A 20,824-nucleotide genomic window follows, 5' to 3' on the forward strand; every position below is an offset into this window, starting at 1 on the left:
TTAGTTCCGTGCTATGCTCCATGTGTACAGCAAGTCCTAACAATGAACTACAGTGAAAAGCAGTCAGGTAGTTCAAGAGGTGCTTTGAAAAAAATACTGTTACTACAAAACCACCCAGAAGGCCTGGGCAAGGTCCCACTGCTCACAGTGATTACAGCCAAATATGAAACCATTTGTCTTGGCCCTGGTGAGCCGTCACAGCTAACAATTTGTTAAATGCTTTAGTCTAAATGCCACAAAATTTCATGTTGTGTGAAAACGTAATTAGAGGGAAAGGATCTGAGCTACAATAGCAGTGCTGACCCTAACCAGGTATCACCCAGTATCAGAGACTCATTGAGGCCAGACTTATTGTTCCATTAAAGAGCTCCCCCATGCCAGGACTGGAGGCTCAGGAGCTGAGCCTGGGGCAGCAGCAGCACTGCAGCTCCCCCTGACACCCCGGAAGGATCCCTGCCTGAGCCCAGCTCCGGCCCAGGCACTCCCCATGGCACGGCCAAGGACAAGGCAATTTGGAGGTGTTAATTCCCCAGTCAGCTAGGGATCCTGTGAAACATTCCTAATTCAATCTGTGTTCAAACTGAATGATGAATCCCTGTGTGTTCTACCCACACATTTGGGGTTTTATACCATCTTTTTGAAGCAGACTAGAGACTGCATGATCAGACAAGAATTTAAAAAATGTGCTGTAGTGCCAGGTGCCCAGTTAAACACAGCTATAAACCTCAGACAATGCAGAGAGCTCTGCCAAATGAACTGAGGCTCTGGCACCTAAAGGCAAAAAGTGAAATTTATTAATCAATTTTCCTTCTCGCTCTCATGTTCGCTTGTAAAAACGAGATTGTAAACCAATCTTACGAGACCCAAATTCTTCCGTTTTCTGCTTTAAATGTAAAAATGTTTTTATCCTTCTGCTTCTAATTACAGCTTCTTTTTCTTTCTAAGAATGCATTTATCTCTCTCAGTAAAAAGAGCAGCAATAATATGTTGAACAACCCTGAAATAAATTTTGTCATGTAAAAAATTAATTACGCATTCCAAACCTGGTCACTGTAGCCCTCTGGGAATTGCCTCCGCACCTCAGGATCTGTAAATAATTGACAGATAATATTAATTGGCTTTGGATTAGTGAGCAAGCAGAGAATCACACATTAATATTTGATCAGAAGATGATAGCAACCCTGGCAGGGGATCCAAGGAGGGCAGCTGAGGCTGCTATGCTGATAAGAGCAGGGAAGGACTTTTCAAGGCTCTCCCTTTACCCTCCTCCAGACAGAAAAAAACTGTACATAAAACACACACAAAACACATGAAACCAGAAATGTCTGTGTGTACGTACACACACACACACATATATATATAAATATGAATTACTTTTTAAGAGAAGCCCTGGTGCTAGACAGAACTTTAGGCTGGTACTTGGGCAACATCTTTCCTGCTGCAATTTGCCACCTGGCCTTGTCACCAGGAAATGGTTACCCAATGCATTTCATTTTGGTTCAAATCAGACAACCAGTTTTGCCAGCTCTAGGCACTGCGCTAATTTATCTCCACAGACAGTTTTCAGTGATACCAGCTTACAAATCCCTCAAAATCACTTTATACTTATGTTAAGGTATGCTCTCTAGAAACCCAAAAATATTTATCCAGCATTTGAAAGAGGCAATTAACACAGCTCTGGAACCTCTCTCATCAGGAAAACAAGTGCGAAACACTTCAGAGGAGCAAGCATTCAAGACTGATGCAACGTCCTTATTCCTTTGGCTGTCAGAATAAATAATATGGTAGTATTCCCTGAGAAGTTATCTTAAATTTAATTAGAGATGCTCATAAAACAACAGAATATCATGATTGAAATTATTTATACGACAACCTATTTAAAACAGATCCCTTCAAAGCCATCCGTTTTTCAAAGGAATACATCGGAGAAGGCCACATTCCATTCTACAAAGATAATTTTTTAATTACAAAACCCAAACCGTGTAACAATCAGGCAGGAGTTGAAAACCAAGCGCAGTGCGTGAGGAGAGCACCCCAGCAGGGTTCGGCACTCACACCCGGCTCAGGGTGGCACGGGCACCTCCCCTGCAGTGTGAGCAGCTCAGCCACGGGGACTCCACTGCCAGCAGGTGCAAACACCTTTCCAAGGTGTGCTCCTTCCACGTGAGAAATCCAGCAGCCTGGGCCTTTATAGACTTCCCAGCTTTACATTATCCACGCAATCAGACGCTTGGTCTTAACGTTTCACCCTGACACATATACAATATATCAAACTGCGCATAGGCGTATCTACATCACCACAGCAAGTCAGAAACAGAGAGCAAGGGACCTCCTTTCAAAGCCTTACTTTGAAAATTCTTCAGTCTACACGCAGGTAAGTGAGCAAAGTGTCCAAAGACACAAAAAGATGTGACCAGCTGTGCTGGCATGGGCCCCCTCTGCACACAGTCAGCAATTAACAGGACAGTACGGCTTCACACTTCAGCACAGCAAGTACAGCATCCGTGGTAAAATGAAGCCATGCCACACCTATTAAGATGCATATTTTTAAATAAATTTTAAATTCATTATCAGAGGGCAAGATTTCAGAATTTCACAGGGAAAAAAAAACCAAATCAATGAAAGAAATAAATTTGTACTGCTGCAGACATCTGTAATGGTGTCTGAACATGATACCTACATTCCTCCCGCCTCCTCTATTGATCCATTGCTCTCAAACTAAATACACATACACACATACTGCCACACACAACATTCTATCGTCTACCATTTTTTTAGAGAGATGAAGAACTCAATTTGACATAAATCCAAAGAGTGTTTGCTCTAAACACATTTGTCCATAGATGGCAAACCGCATTCTCATTCTTGAAAAATCCAACAAAACAGATTAGCCATACAAAGTAATTGTGTGTGTGTAAACATGCATTTTTCCTGTTTTCTTAGCATCTTGAAAGCCCTTCTGTGTTCCTGGAGCTCCCTGCCATGAAGGACAGCCCAGACAAACGCACCGGAGTGTATTTCTGTGGAGCCTGAGAGCCCCATGTCAGCTCCTGGTCCAGAGGCAGAGGCGTGTGCAGGGCTTTGTGAGGCTCCAGTGGTCACACGGCTGAGCTCACCCTGAGCAAACACACCCCGTCTGTGCCTCTGTGGCCCCACCTGCGGAGCTGCCCTAGTGCCACATGCCCGTGTGACACAGGCCATTGGGATGACACATCTCACGACACCATCAGCATGGCTAATCCAGACAAACTGGGACCCTACAGGTAAGAAAACCACCCTGAGGTATGCCTGGCAGCCACAGGTCCTCATGTTTTTACAAGTCCTTTCTATTGGAGATTGCGTCAGCTCCATCACTTCACCTTTTAAAGGGTCTGGGAATATTTACTAAACTTTCAGTATCTTTATTTGGAAAACACTACACTGGTCACAGGGAAAAAAAACAAACTACTTCACCTCTTACAGCTTTCAGCACTGCATCCATTCTTCACTGTTAACCCAATGTGCATCTGAAAGGTGTTTTCAACTACACTTATCTACACGAATACACACAGAATATATAGAAGTATATTTAAATTCTACACGCTGGTGCCATGAAGTTTCAGGAAGCCGGAGCACCCTCACTACACCAAGAGGACTGACATAAATATGTACAATAGTGGCCCTCAAGACACATGACTCTATGAAATATAATATCTCCACACCAAACATTGCTATGATATCACTCAGTACAGCCAGGCTCTCTCCTGAAGGGATAAGCCCGAGTCACCCAAAAATCACAACAGACACGATTTCCAAACTATTCTGAACGAGAGAAAAGAGTCAAACAGATACAGGCCAAGCCAGCACCCAGGAATCAGCTTTAATCAGCACCACGAGTATCACTGAAAACTGTTTCAGCACTAGCGTGAAATACTTGGTAAACACATGAACAGAACTGACTGTCAACTGTGCCTGTAAAACTAAAGTAACTTAGGAACTTCAAACACTTTTACTCGCAGTAATTTGTTTTGCACAGCGCATGCAAACAGTTAGATGCAGCTCCATTATAGTTGTAGACAGTAAAGAAAGCCCTTTGCGACTCAAAACATTGGGAACGCTGTTATTCCAGGTACTTAACAGGCTTTCGAGTGAAATGATGCAAAGTAAACACATGTAAAATACTTTTTTCAAGTTCAGGAGAGTGGAATCTATTTGCTGACATCAGAACAAGGGAAGAGCCAGGCTGAAATCCCAACCAACCTCCTGCCCAGCTACAGCAAAGCACCGAGCTGAAGCTTTGCAGTCACCAATAACTTAACAGAGCTCTGAAAGCTCAGCTGAGAGCAGGAGGAGACCTTGCAAACCAGAACAAGCACAGCGCCGGTTCACCCCCAAAAGCAGAAAGTCACAGGAATTATGGAGGTGCTTCTCAAACTAAACTTGTCCCAAAGCCCAAAACAAGAATTCAGACTGTGCCACATGCTGAACTTTTCTGTTGCTGGTAACCTAGTATCATCTTTCATTACAACTGGCTTTGTAGTTTCAGCCCACAAAGATGACAAGATCCTCCCAGTTTACGCCTAAATCAAGCGCTAACAAACTTCCCTGGGAAACAGCCATCCGTGAATATAAATACATGCTGAAATACAGCACTGGAAACTGTAAGTTGCAAGTGTAAAGCTGAAAGAACACAAGCAATAACATTCCAAAATAAAGCTACGATACACCATCCCATCTGCAATCTCCCCTTACTGTAGGGGCACGAGCGCAGTGAAATACACACGTCACAAACTGCTGGTACCAAGAAAAAAAAAGTCGATTTTATTCCTAAAGCTTGCACTCAGGTTTAAAAAGCTTGTTAAGCAATGGCACATCGCATCAATGCCCTAAGATCCGTGAGGGGCCTCGGTGAAGCCAGCGTGGGCCCACTCACCAACCCGCCCTGCAGCATTAGGAGCTCTCCTCCCAGAGGACACAGCTCCACACCGAGCGGCTGCTGCCACGGCATCTCAGCTGCCCAAAGCCTGGAGCTCCAGCAGCCCTTGTTGCTCCCCGGGGACAGCCTGTCCCGGGGAGGAGTGGGCTGGAAAGCCCGGTATGAAATAGCTCCTGTGGCTATTTCTGCAGCAGCTTCCCTCACAACTATTTTAAGGGGTGCTTCTGAGGGAAGGGACTGAATCACTTCCCTCAGGAACATCGTGGGGGAAGCTCTGGAAAGGGGTGAGCAAAGGCAGTGCTCGTTCTCGGGGACAGAGCAAGGCTCTTCTGCACGGTCACAGCAGCGTTCACACTCCCCAAAGGGCTAACACTGGTCCCACGCCGGCCGAGTGCAGTTCTCATGGCTCGCACACGCAGTTTTCCCCTCTGGAAGTGGGGAAAACACATCACATCCGTGCACATTACGTAGAGCACTGCATTCATTACTCAACCATATTTCAGCTATTGTTGTTAGTATTTCATTAAATATGTGAATGTTTCCAAGTTCCAAAAGCTATCCCTGCCTCTCCTCACCGAATCTTGTCCAACAAAAAGCCAAGTACAGCAGAATATTGAAATTAGCTGTGAACTGTATAATCCCATTGTTCAATTTCATGGCATTTAAGACAGTACCTTCCCCTCCACACAAGTCTGGATGTTAATCCATGCTGGAACCTGATTTAATTTTCCAGATGACAGGATGGGAACATGCTACAATGGCATATTAGTGTAACTATGCTGCTCTTTTACTCACAACTTTTCTTACGTCATAAAGTGAGGAGTTTTGCTTTTAAAAGACACATGCTTGATTACTTCTACAAATAGCACTGCACAAACTGGTCTGTATTTGAATTGTAGGCAAATTATAAGACCGGGGAAGTTTTCAAAAAATTATCAGAATATACTTCCCAGAGTAAACCATGCAAACCCAAGATAAACAAACGAGCTTCTTCTGAAAAAAGTCAGCCAATTTAATCCATACTGGCTACAAATAATTAATTTCAATCCCAAATTGAAAAATATAGTGAAAATTACTTCATTTTTTCTCCTAACTTTATTATTTACCTCATTCTCTTCTTTAAGGTCCTTACAGCTGCAATCCCTCTAAAATTAACTGGAATTCCATTTCAGAGTAACTTTAAATTTCAACATCCACTACCCATTCTCATCCTTATGCAGCACAACTAAAAAGCAACGCAAACTTCTTTCCAAACCTCTGCAAACTTCTTGGTGTCCTGCACCCAGCACAGCCGAACACTCCTGCTTGCCCCTAACCTGCTGCAGCTCAGCCTGCAGACACCATCTCGGAGAGGGGGAAGCAGGGGAGGAGGGAAAAAGGCGGGGATAGGTGGAGAAAATGTGGGAAAGAAAAAGCCTACACACACACACACAAGAAGACAAACACCAAACCTCCGAACAAGTTCTGGCATCAAATACACACCGGAATAAAAATTTCCGTTTTTATTTAATACGCAGCTTTAAGCCTTCAATCTTTCCTTTTTAAAGTGCACTTTATTCCAAAAGCGTGCAAGTCAGAAAACTACCAAGACGCAAACGAAAACTCCACGAGGAAGCCTTACACCCCATCGCACAAGGCTGCTGCCAGCACCGTGGTGCGTGAGGCCGACGTCACCCCGAGCGTCGCTGAGCACAGCCAGCACCGCAGCGGGTTCCCCGCTCAGACACACGACCCACGTGAGCAGAGTTTGTAATCACCCCTTCACCCAGCACATCGCAGTGCTGACAAATATGCCAGCCCCAGGATCCAGGCTGCACCCTGGGCCGGGCTGGGCCGCAGCAGGTGGACAGGGCCCTGCAGGAGCAGCAGCTCCCGAAGGTTCTGTGCATCCCTGACCAGCACAGCTCAGCGAACCAGGCACGACTGGCGCATCAGCCGCTGTGCACGAGGCCGGGACAGCCATGGCACAAAAACACACTCACAAGTTTGCCTCTCTCTCTTCAACAGAACATTTGGAAGTCTGCCCTGCAAGTGCCAAAAACCTCACTGGTAACATGAAAACGCTTTTCACAACAGTTTAATCTAGAAACATAATATAAGGTTTGTAACTCACACACAATATGCTGTTCAGGCTTCAGTAAAGTGATGTGAAAGCAGGAAAGACTGAGAGCAAAGGCAGTATAAAATATACATCATAGGAAACAGGAAGGAAGGGAGAAAACCAGAACAGATTAGGCAAATCACTATGATTTCCATAATTGTTTTTATATTATTAACACATCAAGAGCCAGAGGGGCAGTGAGGAACAAAACTTTCCTCGGCAGTGCTCAGCAACATCTTATATGCGTTTTTTAAAAAATCCTTCCAAAAAAAAGCAGGTTAAGCTACAGATTTCCACGCAGATTCTTACTTAAGGCAATACACAGCTCTCCAGAACGAAGAGATGTAGAGAGTAACAGCTCTAACAACACAAAAACTGGCACAGGTTGTCAGGGTTATGTCCATACACCTGGGGTGCCCACCAGGCTTTCTGATCCCCTCACACCAGCTTCCCAGTGCAGCAGCAGCTTTGTAAGCCACTCAGAGTAAACGTTAAATATGAGACTTTCACAGTTTCTAGCAGACAAACCAACTTTCCATCTAAAGGGGTCTTGGTTCACTTCACAATCCTGTTAAATAAACAGAAACAACACTCACTTCTTGGACAAGAAGACAGGAAAAACACTCACTGCCTTTTCCAAACAGAAGAGGCTCCCTTGGTTTCCTCATCAATTATTCGGTGTCATGTCAAGTTGTTGAACTGCCCAGCTTGCCACGTGCAGAGCATTTAGTCAGACTCTCTTCTAAGGCTACATATTCCATCTTAACTGCCATTATTTACTCCCTCGGACTCTCATATGGAATAAGGCCAGGTTTAATCAAAACTTCAATAATTATTTTAATGGAAGTTGGGAGACAGTTGCGGTACAAGCAGAGTGTTCAAAATATGAAATACAACTGGGGAAATATCTTCCTATTAAATCCTTAGGTTCTTTTGTTTCACCTACACCATGCTATTGGTTTTACAAATCCCAGTTGTATAATGGTGCAGATTAATGTCTATTGCTAACATTCTAAACTGCCAAGAGTAGGGAGACATTGGAAAGCATAAGATGTCTTCAGTGATCAGCAAACTCAGAATTATTTCTTTATAAAGAAAAGCAGAACGCTTTCGGTCCAGATTCATTTTTAAACTGCTGACACTGACAGAACTAAAGCTAGAACTACAAGAAGGGGATGCACAGGATAGAGCATAAACTAAAATAACAGCGATCAAAACCAGAAGACAAAATAAGTACTTATTTCGAGTCCTGTTTGTTACATGTTTCTCCCATCTCCATCTGAAGTCTTCAGATCTTTTCTCTGCACTGGTTAATGACTTTGGTGATACCTCGAGCCCACATTAAAGCACGGTTGATGAATCTTTTGAGTTTGCTTTACTGTGCACTTAAGGGGATATTTCTCTTGATAACCATCTGTTCTTCAGCCAACCCAGAAATGCAATATTCCTGCAAATGGAAGCCAAACTCCAGGAGTCCTGCAAACTGCAAATTTTGAATGGATTATATTTTTAATTCTTCCCCCCCTCCCCCCGTAATTTTAGTCGGCAAATTATACAGCAGCTAAAATTTGCAAAAAATATAATTAGGCAAAATCGTACTTCAATGGTCAAGAAATCCACAAAGCCTGGCTTACAAAATGAAATACGAAGTGTTTTGAAACATTTTACAGGCTGCCAGTAATAATTATACAAAAGAGTTTAAATGCAGAAGTTGAATGGGAACACCTACTTTAAGCAGGCTTTTTTGGGGTTTAATAATTTTTTAAATTTATTTGTGTTTGATCAGAGTATTTTTTTCTCATAACCTTTTTGACACTCCATAAATTTAATAGAGATGTGTTTCAAGTGCTCAGGCCATGAATACTGAATTTGTTTCTCTCCTGCCTCTTTGTATTTATACCCCGAGACAGCGGAGTTGCCTGGTGACAGTCTCCCCACTTCCACAGCAGCTGGCAAGCCCTCCTTGTCCTGGGAATATGAAAGAACCAGTTAACTAATATTTCAGGCTCTGATTTAAATGTGACAGTCTGGAAGTGCCAGTGCCATGCAGAGCAGGATTTACAAGCTAAGATTTTTCTAAAAGTCTCAGAAGCAATAAAGAAAGAAAAGTAAAAAGACCTTTATCATGTCTAGCTAACACGCAGCAAAAATTAATTAATTAATCCAAATTAGCGCATCATCTGGAGTTTAACAATACCAGACACAAGCAGTGATTGTCTAAACCTGTTAACTTAGATTTTCAGAATGCAAATTCTCAGGCTGAGCCCACAGCAACCAGAGCTTTGACAGCTTTACAAGAAACAGCCACCTCTCTGATATTTACAGGACGTGTATTTCCCATGGCTTCTGAATGTCTACCTGCGGGCCCCACACTACTGCTTCTGCTGAAGGGCCAAGCACATGCACCCAGAACAATTTCTCTAAGCTCACTGTGTACAGAGGCAAAAATAAAAGTTGTATTTGACAAAATTAGAGCTTATAGCCAACTGAATTAATACCCAACAGTATTAACTATCATACTATGCACCTTCATTTAAAAATATCCTTAATCAATTAATTTTATGAGAAATTTTTATGTAATGTTAAATTTTCTACTTTCCTGTGTCAACCAAGTAACTTTTAACTTGGTTGTTGCTCTGAAGAAAACCAGAATTAACATTTTAATGTCATCTTGCTTTTTAGCCAGAGTGTGTTAAAAAGAGCTTGTGTAAAACCACAGAGTGGCCACGGCAATCAATCAACTGCATTACAAAACCTAAAGGAATTGCTAATGAAAACAAAAACTATTTTCCAACACACTGCCAGGCTTTTCACTACTAGAAAATACTTCGAGTTTTATAAACATTTTCCAAGCTGCTTTATTCTTGTCATTTTTGGGTTTAGCTTTAATGATAGTTCAACCATTTAAATTTGGTAATAACCTGTATCTTCTATGTCTTAGAGAACATTTTACAATAGTTTAATTTTCTTTCAATTTCTTTCCAAACTTCACCAACCACGACAGCTTCAGACAGACATATCGCCAGAGAAATACACAAAGCTCTGCAGAAATGCATTCACTGCGATACGGACTGCCACACAGCAGGTTTAATGTGAACTGCCTGAAAAAGAACGTGGAACAGAAATGTTGCAGCCAACCGTAAGTTCTTGAAGTGTTGTATTAAGCAAGGAAAACCAACAACCCTTCTCTTGAGCAACTGGATAATTGCCCAAACTACAGAGAGAAACCTTCTTTGTTACACATGCAACAGTGAATACTGATTTCTAAGCCTCAAGCTATGTAACTTCCTAACGTTTCAAACTCTGACCCCACTTTCATACTCTCAATATTGATAGTCTCCGACTGTTCCCAGGCTCCAAGTGCCCATGTGTTCCTGCAGCGGAGCAGCACCGCTCCCAGACACTGCTCTGTCCCCGACTGCACTAATTCCCCCCGAGGGGAACCTCCCGCTCAGAGGAAACTGAGCTGCACCATCAGCTGGGGCTTGGTGGCTTCTGTTAGTGCATCTCTGCTCAGTTCAGGATGCTTCAGTGGTTTGTATGGCATTGAAACAAACCAAACCATTCTATCAAAGGCGAAACGCTGAAAACCTCCTTCTCGATTCTATTGGTCCCTGCAGTGGAGATGTCACCACAAATGCTTCTGGGCATGTGCGCTGAGATACAGCTTATCTGTCACACCACACATTCGATTCATCCATGTCCTCATCACCAAAGGACAGCCAGACCTCAGGAGCCTTTTTGGGGAGCTGATTTCACAGTGCTGCTCCGGCTGTAGCTTTTCCAGTGTAACCACACTTAGAGCTTCACCCTCACTGCACTGACAGCCCCACACACCTGGGCTATGAAACAGAACTGACCAGGAGCTTCCACGGTCACCAATGCATTCCTGAGCTTTCAGGTGTGCAAGTTCATCTATTAAATGATCATATGTAAGAGAGAGCAATAATTATTGTATTGGGACACTTCAGAACTTGGCCTTGTACCCTTCAGTACTCAGCCTCACCTTTTTGTTTCAGCTTGAGCCATGCAACATGCCCATCTCAACTCACCGCTCCTATTAGCGCTGCCCATTCTATCAAAATGGTAATACAGTAAAAATCTGTAAGAACAGGTAAGCTGGAATGCAGTTTAAAAAACAAAAAAACCCCAGATATCGGTCACAGTGAGCCTCACCTAAGGCTGCAGCATCACTGAGGTCCCATGAAAGCCTCCAACTAAAGCATTAAGTGAGAGGAAAGTCTGTAAGAACAGGAAAAGCATCCAACACGCAACCCTTCTGTGGAGTCAGAAAAGCCGATGACAGAAGTTGAACTTCTCGAACACCACTGAAAAGTTAGTGAGGGTGAGGGGAAGGAGGTCCTAACATGGAAAAATACATCTCATGGAGCTAATGACCGTGAGATGAAAGAAAAACAAAATCACGGCGTGTTCAGCTGCTCAGAATGACTTCTCTCTTCTGGAGGAAAGTTCATTAACAGGACAGCATCAGGCAGCACAACAGAGCCTTGGATATATCGACACTTGCAGGACTGACCTAGCTCATGCTGCAATGCTTTCAGCTACCATTAGCAAAGCTCACTATACTGTGTGTAGTGCTGTAACAAAAAGAAGGTCTCCGCAAAAGGAAGTTTAGCACGTTTAAAGCAGTGCTGTTGGCTTGAAGAAAAATTTGGTTTAGATAAAGAGGAGTTCGCTGATATTCAGTGCAGCTAGACAGGAAATCTATCATCTCGCTAAAAAAATTTAAAACATCTTTGCTACTGTAGAAAAGGCAAGGGTATCAAAAGGATTTCTAACCGCAAAAAATGTTTTCAGACACTTGATACTTCCAAGATGTATGAGAACATACATCCAGCTATCAAAATGCTCCTGAGAGAGCAGAGTAGTCCAGTTCTGAGCAGGAACATTTCATAATTATGCCACAGCCCTGGAAATCAGGCATATATAAACCCTAATTTCCTTTCTCTTTCCCTTGCCCAGCTTCAAGAGACCACAAACTCCCAAGTAAACTTTCAGCCCTTCTCAAAGCCCTGCAGATTCCTTTCAATCTGGTCACCCTTAGCAGCAGATTTGCTGAAAACGATCTTTTTCCTTCACTACCAATTCCAAAGGTAATGTAAAACTGTAACTTCAATCCACTTGCAGGACCTCTCTCCAGGCTGATGATGCCGGCGGTGCTGAATGCCGCTGCCCACGGACTCTGGGAGTGGGACACTGGGGAAACAGTTCTCACAAATCTGACACACCAGAAGGAAGCTCAAGATCTGGGGTGGCTCTTATCACACACCTTGAGCAGGACCTACTCTGTTCTCATTACCTCATTCCATGTCTCTGCTCCCCACCTGCTTTTTCCGGGTCTGAATTCATCCTGCTGTTGTACTCCCACCAGGAGAATTTCAAGCATCAACAGGTCATTTCTAAAAACTCTTCTTTTTGCTAAACTCTTACTTGTGCTATATCCAAACACCCTTTTTTGAGAACAGAAATTAATGACATTTACCACTATTTACTTGTTGAAAAATAAACATGCATCACTAACTCCAGTCCCACAACACCAATGCTCCATGCCATAATTGTTCCATAGAGGCTCCACAGCCTCTCCACAAGTGACCAAACTACTGATGAAGTTCTCTCCATCTTTTTACACAAGTATATATGTTTAATTTTTAAACATGAAAGATTAAATTAGAAGCTGCCCATACAAACACAGCTCCTTTTAAAAAGGCTCAAAACACTGTATTTACATCTGCAAGTACTCACGTTATTACTACAACCTTTATAACAGAGCTTAGGTTTGCTTCAAACAAAACAGGGTTCTCAGTGATAGAGGCCCAAGAAAAAGCCCTGCATACAGTTAGTCTACAAAGAATTAACTGGATTAATTAGCAAGGGATTTGAGAAGCAGCTTGGAGCTAGAAAACCAAAACACTAAATTGTTTAAATACTTTGGCAATGGATCAAGGTTTCTAGGCAGCCCTATGTTCCATTCTCTCCTTTTTTTTTTTTTTGCTCGGTGTTTTAACACATTTAACCTGACGAGGTACTTTTTCATGAGATATGAATGACACTGTCAAAATACCAAAAAAGAAGATGTGAATTAAAAAATGCCACAAGCTGTTAGCAATTCTGCCAACATGCATGAGCCCAGGCAACATTAATTAAAAATCAATAGCTTAGGACATAAATAGCTCTTATCTCTGTTATAGTATATCTCTAACATAACTCTTTATTAAAGAAAAAAAAGGGGGGAAAAAAGCCAGTGTCTCTGCCATTATACTGACTGAATTGACCACAACAAAGCAAAAGGAATAAGGCAAAAACCCTGAGCAAAGAAACCCTTATGAGAAAGGGAGGACAGGCATATGAATGATTGGAATGCTTCAGCCTCGCACTATCATTAACACATAACGGGCTGGAAACAGCCACGCTGCAAATACTTGGAGAACAAGTTACCGGGAAGAACATTCCATGTTTGCAGTGCTAATATGGTTCTACACAAAATCCTCCTTGCCAAGGAAACAAAAATAACACGCACATCTTTGTGTCAGCTACAAGTTAGTAATCTGTATCCTCCTGAGTTTATTCATCAGTGTTTTTATTTTGCATCTCAACTAAAGATTGCAAATTCTTTGATAATTATAAAATAAAGATGAGAAAAAGCAAGAAATTGAACTCAGCCTTTATTTCCTTTGGCGACACCATCTTCAAACTAAAGTTACATTAGTAGGCATCAAAGCTAAAAGACTTCAGATTAACTAGGAACTTAAACCACAGCTTTCAACAGCTGTTTTCACACTTGCAGAGAGCCAAACCTTTGAAAGACCCAAACCTATTTTCTAACACAATATCACCTAAAGCCCACCAAGCTGGATGTGCAGTTTGGGTCTGTCATAGCCCCCAGACAATCATGACAATTTGGATTTCTGGAGAGCTTCTGCAGAAAATTAACATGAAACAGAAGATGCAAAATCATACTGAAATGGAAAGGCTAAGCTTAGGGGTTTTTTTGTTAAATAATTCCTGCTTTATCCAATGATTATTAATGACAAGCATATCAAATGCTTCCATCAAGACACAGCAGTCTTTAATCAGTGATGAAGAATTCAAACAAATGGAAATATTTCACTATGTCAACTGGATTTTGAGTCCTACCTTGCACCTGTACTTCAGCGCACTCCTACTTCTTCCCGTCCCCTTGTCATAATCCCAGCTCCCAAAAATTTACTGATTGAAGTGCAGCACAAGAAAATCAAAGGTTCTATTTGCAAAGCACAGACACCACGTGTCAGGACAGGGAAACAGAAGACCTCACTTTTCACCAGATCTTTTGCTCTAACTTCTCATTGAGCTACAGTCAGAAATGATGCGCTTCATTCTGAACTGTCCAAGTTCCATTCCAGCTATTGCCAATTCCAGTTAACCTTGTTTAAGGTGCACCGAATACAAGGTTTTGTTGTTGCATTTGATATAACACAATTCTTCATCTAGAAAGTCAATTATGCAATCTTATTTTTTAGCAGGAGAAGTACATGAGAACACAGAACTGCCGTTATTAGAGTTCCTCCAGACAGAATAAATTGAAATTCCACCAAGTTCCTCCAATAATGCTTCTTGTCAGTGTAAAAACACGAACTAGCACTTTATTAACATTTCAACCATTGTCTCCATGGAAGGTTCAAGAAAACGAAACAATTCCAAGATTTTGTTAAATCACCTGTCTCCATTTTACTTGATCATTATAAATAAAACTGAATAGAAGATGCACGAGTAATTTGTAAACTCTTTCAAAGGATCTGATTTACATTTTTCTTCTACAAAGATGATGATCTCCCCATAACATGCTCCATTTGTGTTAAATATTAAATTAAGACACTCATACTACATACATGGCAAAAATGGAATATATTTTTGATATGTTTTGAAATTACTTTCAGCAGTCTAACACTGTTTATAATACTGGTGCAAATACTGCCACCAATAAAGAAACAAACATTAAAAAGGTGTCCTTTAAGCTTCCCTTTAAGGCATCTACCATAATCGTATAATTTGCTCTGGACATCATTAAAATGTAAAGTTAATGAGGATTCAGCTGAAAACAGAAGAAATGTAACCTATTTTCAGGCAAAACTTCTAACACTGCAATCAGAGGGAAAACCTCTTTGATGTCTCTTTGTCTCTTCTCATTAATTTTCTTTTGGTTTAAAAAAACACAAAGGCTGTTTAAACTAAAAAATGCATAGAAGTTTAAACATGGTAATTATAGCCGAGCTGCAATGAGGTCATTAGGTTTTTAAAACTTTGAGATAAACAAAATTGAGATGTATGACTATTTTAAAAACATGTCAATACTTAATTTTAATTGTCCATGTGATTGATACCCACTGCATTCTAAGGATTTAGTCTAGATACAGAATTGTTTCAAGATGACTTAGTGAAGGACAGAACCCTATGGCCGGGGTAGAGCAAAGCAATCAAGAAATACATCAAAATGAAAAGCTGTAATTATTGGATGCCATATTTAGTATTTCTAAGTGCAACAAAACACACTTTTGCCATCCGTGTAATAGAAACGGCAAATTGTGATTTTACTACTCTTTATCTCTACGGTTCATTAAGGAATAAAGTCTTGAACAAGTTAAATAATTCTATTTGCTCACTATGTCTATTCTTGTTTATGAACACTGCCAAGGTACACACAAAGCTGCACACTTCTGCTTTAACATGCTAACTCTTCCCAGCAGAAAATAACTTAAGGAGGTATCTTTAATTACACAATATTGACGCAGTCTGTGATAAACTGTACTGGTTGATATTTTAGCAAACAATTTACAAGTAAATTTTCCCAAACACAAACTAAAACCAATTTTTACCGCTACTCTGTGCAAAAGAAGATGATGGATCATCACAAACAGGAGGCCTTAAGCCACAAGTACACAGGGCAAATATACCCTGAGCTTTAGTGTAGAAGGAATTTAATCACAATGAAGCAAAATAAGCATATTTATAACACTTTTCTGTGTGCCAGGATCACCTCTAGATAAAATGGAGTAAGATGAGATCAATATATTATTTTGTGGCAAATGTAAAAGAAAAAGCATGAATGTTAATGCACTTGTGGACAGGGGTTACAGTTTTAGGAGAGGGTTATTTACCCTAATGAATCTTTTTTGCATGTTTGACAAACTCTTCAAATTAAACTGAGTCAATGACCAACAGACAAGCATCAGATAAAACCAGAAACTACTTTAGATGCAAGTGATGCACAAGTCCAGAAGAAAATTTCAAACCGATTTCAAGGCAAGTTTTGGGGGCTTTGTTTTGGGGTTGGGGTTTGTGCATTTTTCCTTTCCTCTGCCATGTTTTATTAGGATCTCTCCTACAGATGTACAGCCCATCCTACAGCCAGTGCTAGCTTTTGCTCCAGCAGATCTGCTGCTCCCTCCTGGGACCTTCCCTGCTTGTCTGCTCTCTCAGTGCCACACTCACACCAACACAGAGCACACCACTGAAACAACACCCAGGCAAACACACATCTTACCAACAGGAAACACCAGCAGCCTGACTCTGCCCCTGCCCACACTGTGCTGCTCAATCACCCATCCTGTCCTCACATTTTCACACTTGGCTTGAGGCTGCATTAAGATTTTTTGATAGGTGTTTCTCCACAGAGTGATAATCTGGTTTTAGAATCTTTGGAACAGAAGATCTCAAGGATCTCCAACGTATCTTACAGACAGAAATCAGAGTCATTTACTTAAGGGGTGTAACAATGTAAGGGTCAATTCACAAAGAGTTCATGTTACCACTATTTATACTCATAACTACATAGTTTCAAAGTAAACGATTCTTCAAAGGAACCAAAAATGGCATTGAGTTAACACCTGTAGAATGCAAAGGGAGTTGTGATTCTAATTCCCTTCACCACCACTTAAAATCCCAGCACAAATTTTAATGCTGGAAATTCCAGTCAGGAAAGTGTTCAAAAAAAACTCTGGAGAGTATAACCCATTCCAGATAACAGATTATCAGGATCTATTGTCTCTTCCCATCCCTCTCTCCAAGGTTATCATCCTCAATACAGAAGTCCAACTCTCTTGGTTTCTATCTCACTGTTCCATGAAATAAGTAATATTAAAAAGCATATAAAAAGCAGTTTTCATCTTTTAAAAAGACATAAAAACCATCTTCTCAGGAGCTGAAAATCTGTCAGCATCTGGAATTTTGATGAATGGTTTACCAGAACTTGCTAGCCCTGGAAAGACCAAAACGCAAATTGTCTCTGGCAGCACAGAAGGTGGAGTTCAGGATTTGTTTAGATTTGATCTTGGGTTTTGACATCTGCTGAAGTAAAACAATAGTCTAGCATTGATTTTACACTTATTTGATAATAATCTAACCTCAAATCATCTCTCTTAAACTTGATTTCAGTTTATAAAAAACGTAACACCCAAACCGCAACCAAAGAGAAAAAACCAACACAAAACAAAACCAACAAAAAACCACAGGAAAACCTCACAACGTCACTTTTTCTTCATGACAAAAAATACCACACCAAAGGCAGGCAGCCCAGTACTGCCCTGGGCACTCTGACAGGCCTCTTTTTGAATTCCAGTTTACGTTCTCCTCTTGCAAGGAACTCCCCACAACAAAAAGAGCCAGCAATAAAAATAGACCTAGTTTATCTTTTACTTCCCCAAACTTGCTTTGCCAGCGCTGCTCTTGAAGCAGCGCTCTGCTCAGTGCTCTAAAGCACTTTGTAGGGCTCAGCTACAACTACCAACCTACATAACAACAGACTCAGACACAAATTCTGAATGCCAGTGTTTCTACTGAAAACATTCATAGGAAGCATCATCCAGCTGGGGAAGGACCAGTCAGTCACTTAGGGGTCCGCGCTAACTTCAGGGAAAGGAACCACCCAAAGTCGCTGTTCTTAAATCGACAGGGAGTCTCCTTTAAAGTCATTACTACTTTGTTCCTTTTTCACCTGAATGACACTCGCATTGAGAGTTCTTTACAGCAATGTCTGTCTCTAGGTTAACTGCTGATTGCAGATGCACTGAGCTTTGAGCAGAAGTTAACACTCATTAACAAGATTACCTGTTGTGACTGAGAACAACCAAAAAACAAACCACCTTGCAAATGCTTAGGACTGAGAATGAACTGAAGTTAAAACTACTCCCTTAAATAAAGTCACACACACACACACCCCCCTCTTTAACATCAACGTTTGGACTCTGTTCAGAGTGCAATCCCTTTGCAGTTACTGGCACAGCAGCCCTGCTCTTAAAGCAGCACAGTAAGAGAGAGTTAATTGCAACAAGTGCTTCACCAAATTCTAAAACGCTTCCAATGCTGAAATCTTAAATGTTTCAGTAGTATTGGGTATCTAAATCGAGCCTTTCAAGAACTTTTTACAAGGAACAACCACTCAAATTCATCTATAAATTCACGAAAATCTCTTTAAGTATAGCCAGTGAATGAAAATAATTTGTTCAAATCACTAGAAAAACCCTCCCTAAGAAAGTTTCAGTTTAGCAGTTAATTCCAACCTGCAGTTAAAAAGGCACTAGCTGTCAGTCAGTTTTCTCACCCAACTCTATCATGAAAAGAAAAACTGACAGATCACAGGAGCTTGCCTTTGTAAACCAATTCGGGAACTTTCATGCTTCTTATTTGTTAGGTTAAAGGTTAAATTGCTGACCTCTGCCCTCCTGCTTAGCAGCCTTTCCCTTTTTCTGTAAAGCTTTATTTTGGGGCTGTATTTACATGGATTAGTCTCTTTTCACGCTAAGAAGGAATCTGTTCACAGCCAAAGCCTTAGTTCTGGTTGTACAAAAAGCAGTCACAATTATTCAGCAGCAGACAATGACCATATTGTGGATTTACAAAAAAACCACCTCAGCCATGGCAAGTTCTGTCCTTGCTGCACAAAACAATAGAAGAAAAATCTTATCAAGCATTCAAGAGAAAGCAAACAAAGCAGGCCCACTGTGAACTTGATGAAGATGTCAAGCTCCTTTAAAAAAATATAAATCAACAAAAGAGTTTAAAGTCTTGTGAGTGAGACTTTCTGTGCTGAATTTTTCTGTCTAGTTAAACAGTGCCAGCATAGCAATATACTGCAGATTAGTAAATACTTGTGAAATAGGAAAGACTGTAGACAGAAGTAGTTAAAGCATGAAGAAAAAAGGCCAAAGAACTCTCTTCCCACAAAATAGCTCACAGCAACAGAGAAACACTCAGTTAGATTTGGTATTACTGGTTTGGGGGTTTATTAAATCTAGTACTATCAGACAAGAACACACCTAAAAATGTGTTAGAAAAATGTGTGACGACTTGCAAAATGGCAGATTCTAGTATTTTTTTCATGAGGTATCTCTTCAAATTGAGTTCTGTATTCCATTTATGCTGTAAAAACTGTGAAGTGTCTTCACAGAAAACAGCTCAAACGGGGCTATTGACTTACCCGGACACTGCAGTCCCAGCAAGCTCTTTGTTAAACTCTTCCACCTTGTTTGTACTTAGAAGCAAAGCAATCAAATGGAAACAGAAAAACAAAGCAGCAGCTTAGGAGAATTAGAATTCCCAAATACCACCTACCTACTTAGGTTTGGTTACTTTTCCAATCCTGCTTTAGGAAGTTTGGTGTAGCAACACAACACTGTAAAGATGGGATAGGAAAACTCGTGAAATGGGAATTTAATGGAAAGAAACCTGAATTCTGCACTTCCTTTGATATTTCTAAACCTTCATCATTTTATCTATTTCTCAATACAGAATGGGCAGCTTGGAACCATCTTAAAAAAAAAAAAAGGCTGCTCTGAGAGGTGCACAGGTAAGATTTACAAACCTTTGAATGACCAACTCTTAATACTTGTCCAGTAACTTTGGTTATATGCAAGAGAATCCTTCATCAGGATAGGAGGCACTGGTCTGGTATGTAACATTATAACCTAGGACAGAAGATAATGGTAAGGAGCAGCAGTGTGTCTGACAGAGGCAGAAAGCTGCTAGTTCTCTCTACCTGTGAAAGTCCCACCACAGAAACCACGGTGACAACTGTAGAATAATTTTAAGGCCCAAGTACATTGTGACTTCTCCCAGTAGAGTTAAGGACTATGATTAGTTTAAGTTATACATTTGTGATCTACTGGGAAGGGGGGCAGGGAGGGAAAGAGCTATTACAACCCAAGGCTAGAACATGAAAAGTAAAGAAGGAAGTACTTAAACTACTCACAAGCTTCTAGTAGGAACAAGATTAGTAGTACATGCTACTCTAGGAGCCAATTCAAATGCAAATTTCATCCTTTCACTCAAACAATGATAAACTACCTCAGAGTTAATAGTTTCCTTCTAAGATTCATCTCCCTTTTCAACTTAGCGGTATGTTTTGGAGAAAAGAAAGAAGCACATGGAGAGTCTTACAGCAAGACCTTTTAAATTCTGTCATAAAAGAAGTAGCATAAACTACATTTCCTTTCCTAATCCAGTGAACATTTGTTAAACTCTAACATACTTACACTTTGTCCATGCGGTCGCGTTTAGGCTTCTAACTTACCATGGTTTTTAAAAATACACTCAGAAAGAAATCCTTTAGCTACACTAAACCATTTCAGCTTTTTCCTTGAACACACAGCAAGAATTTATGCTACACTCACAAAAAGATGAAAGATGAGGTCCTTGGAGAGAAAGGCCTTTTGGCACACTACATGGTAAAGCTACAGATTTGACATACTTTTATAATGTCTGCTTTGGCAAGAACACAAAAACCCCACACAAAAGCATGGTACGTCCTCCCAGAC

General features: G+C 41.0%; 1 protein-coding gene across 8 annotated transcripts in view; it reads right to left on the reverse strand.

Annotated features, from left to right (window-relative positions):
- DENND1A (DENN domain containing 1A) overlaps positions 1-20,824 on the reverse strand; it is a 149,031-nt gene that overhangs the window by 117,883 nt on the left and 10,324 nt on the right. For all 8 annotated transcript variants that reach the window (XM_066201358.1, XM_066201354.1, XM_066201357.1 and 5 more), the window contains exon 3: positions 1,044-1,087. In XM_066201358.1, the coding sequence (XP_066057455.1) occupies positions 1,044-1,087 (44 nt within the window). The remainder of the gene's footprint in view (positions 1-1,043; positions 1,088-20,824) is intronic.

This window comes from Chamaea fasciata, unplaced genomic scaffold (genome assembly GCF_029207755.1).
Source record: "Chamaea fasciata isolate MVZ Bird 193981 ecotype frontalis unplaced genomic scaffold, bChaFas1.0.hap1 SCAF_20, whole genome shotgun sequence".
Classification (NCBI taxonomy): Eukaryota; Metazoa; Chordata; class Aves; order Passeriformes; family Sylviidae; genus Chamaea; species Chamaea fasciata.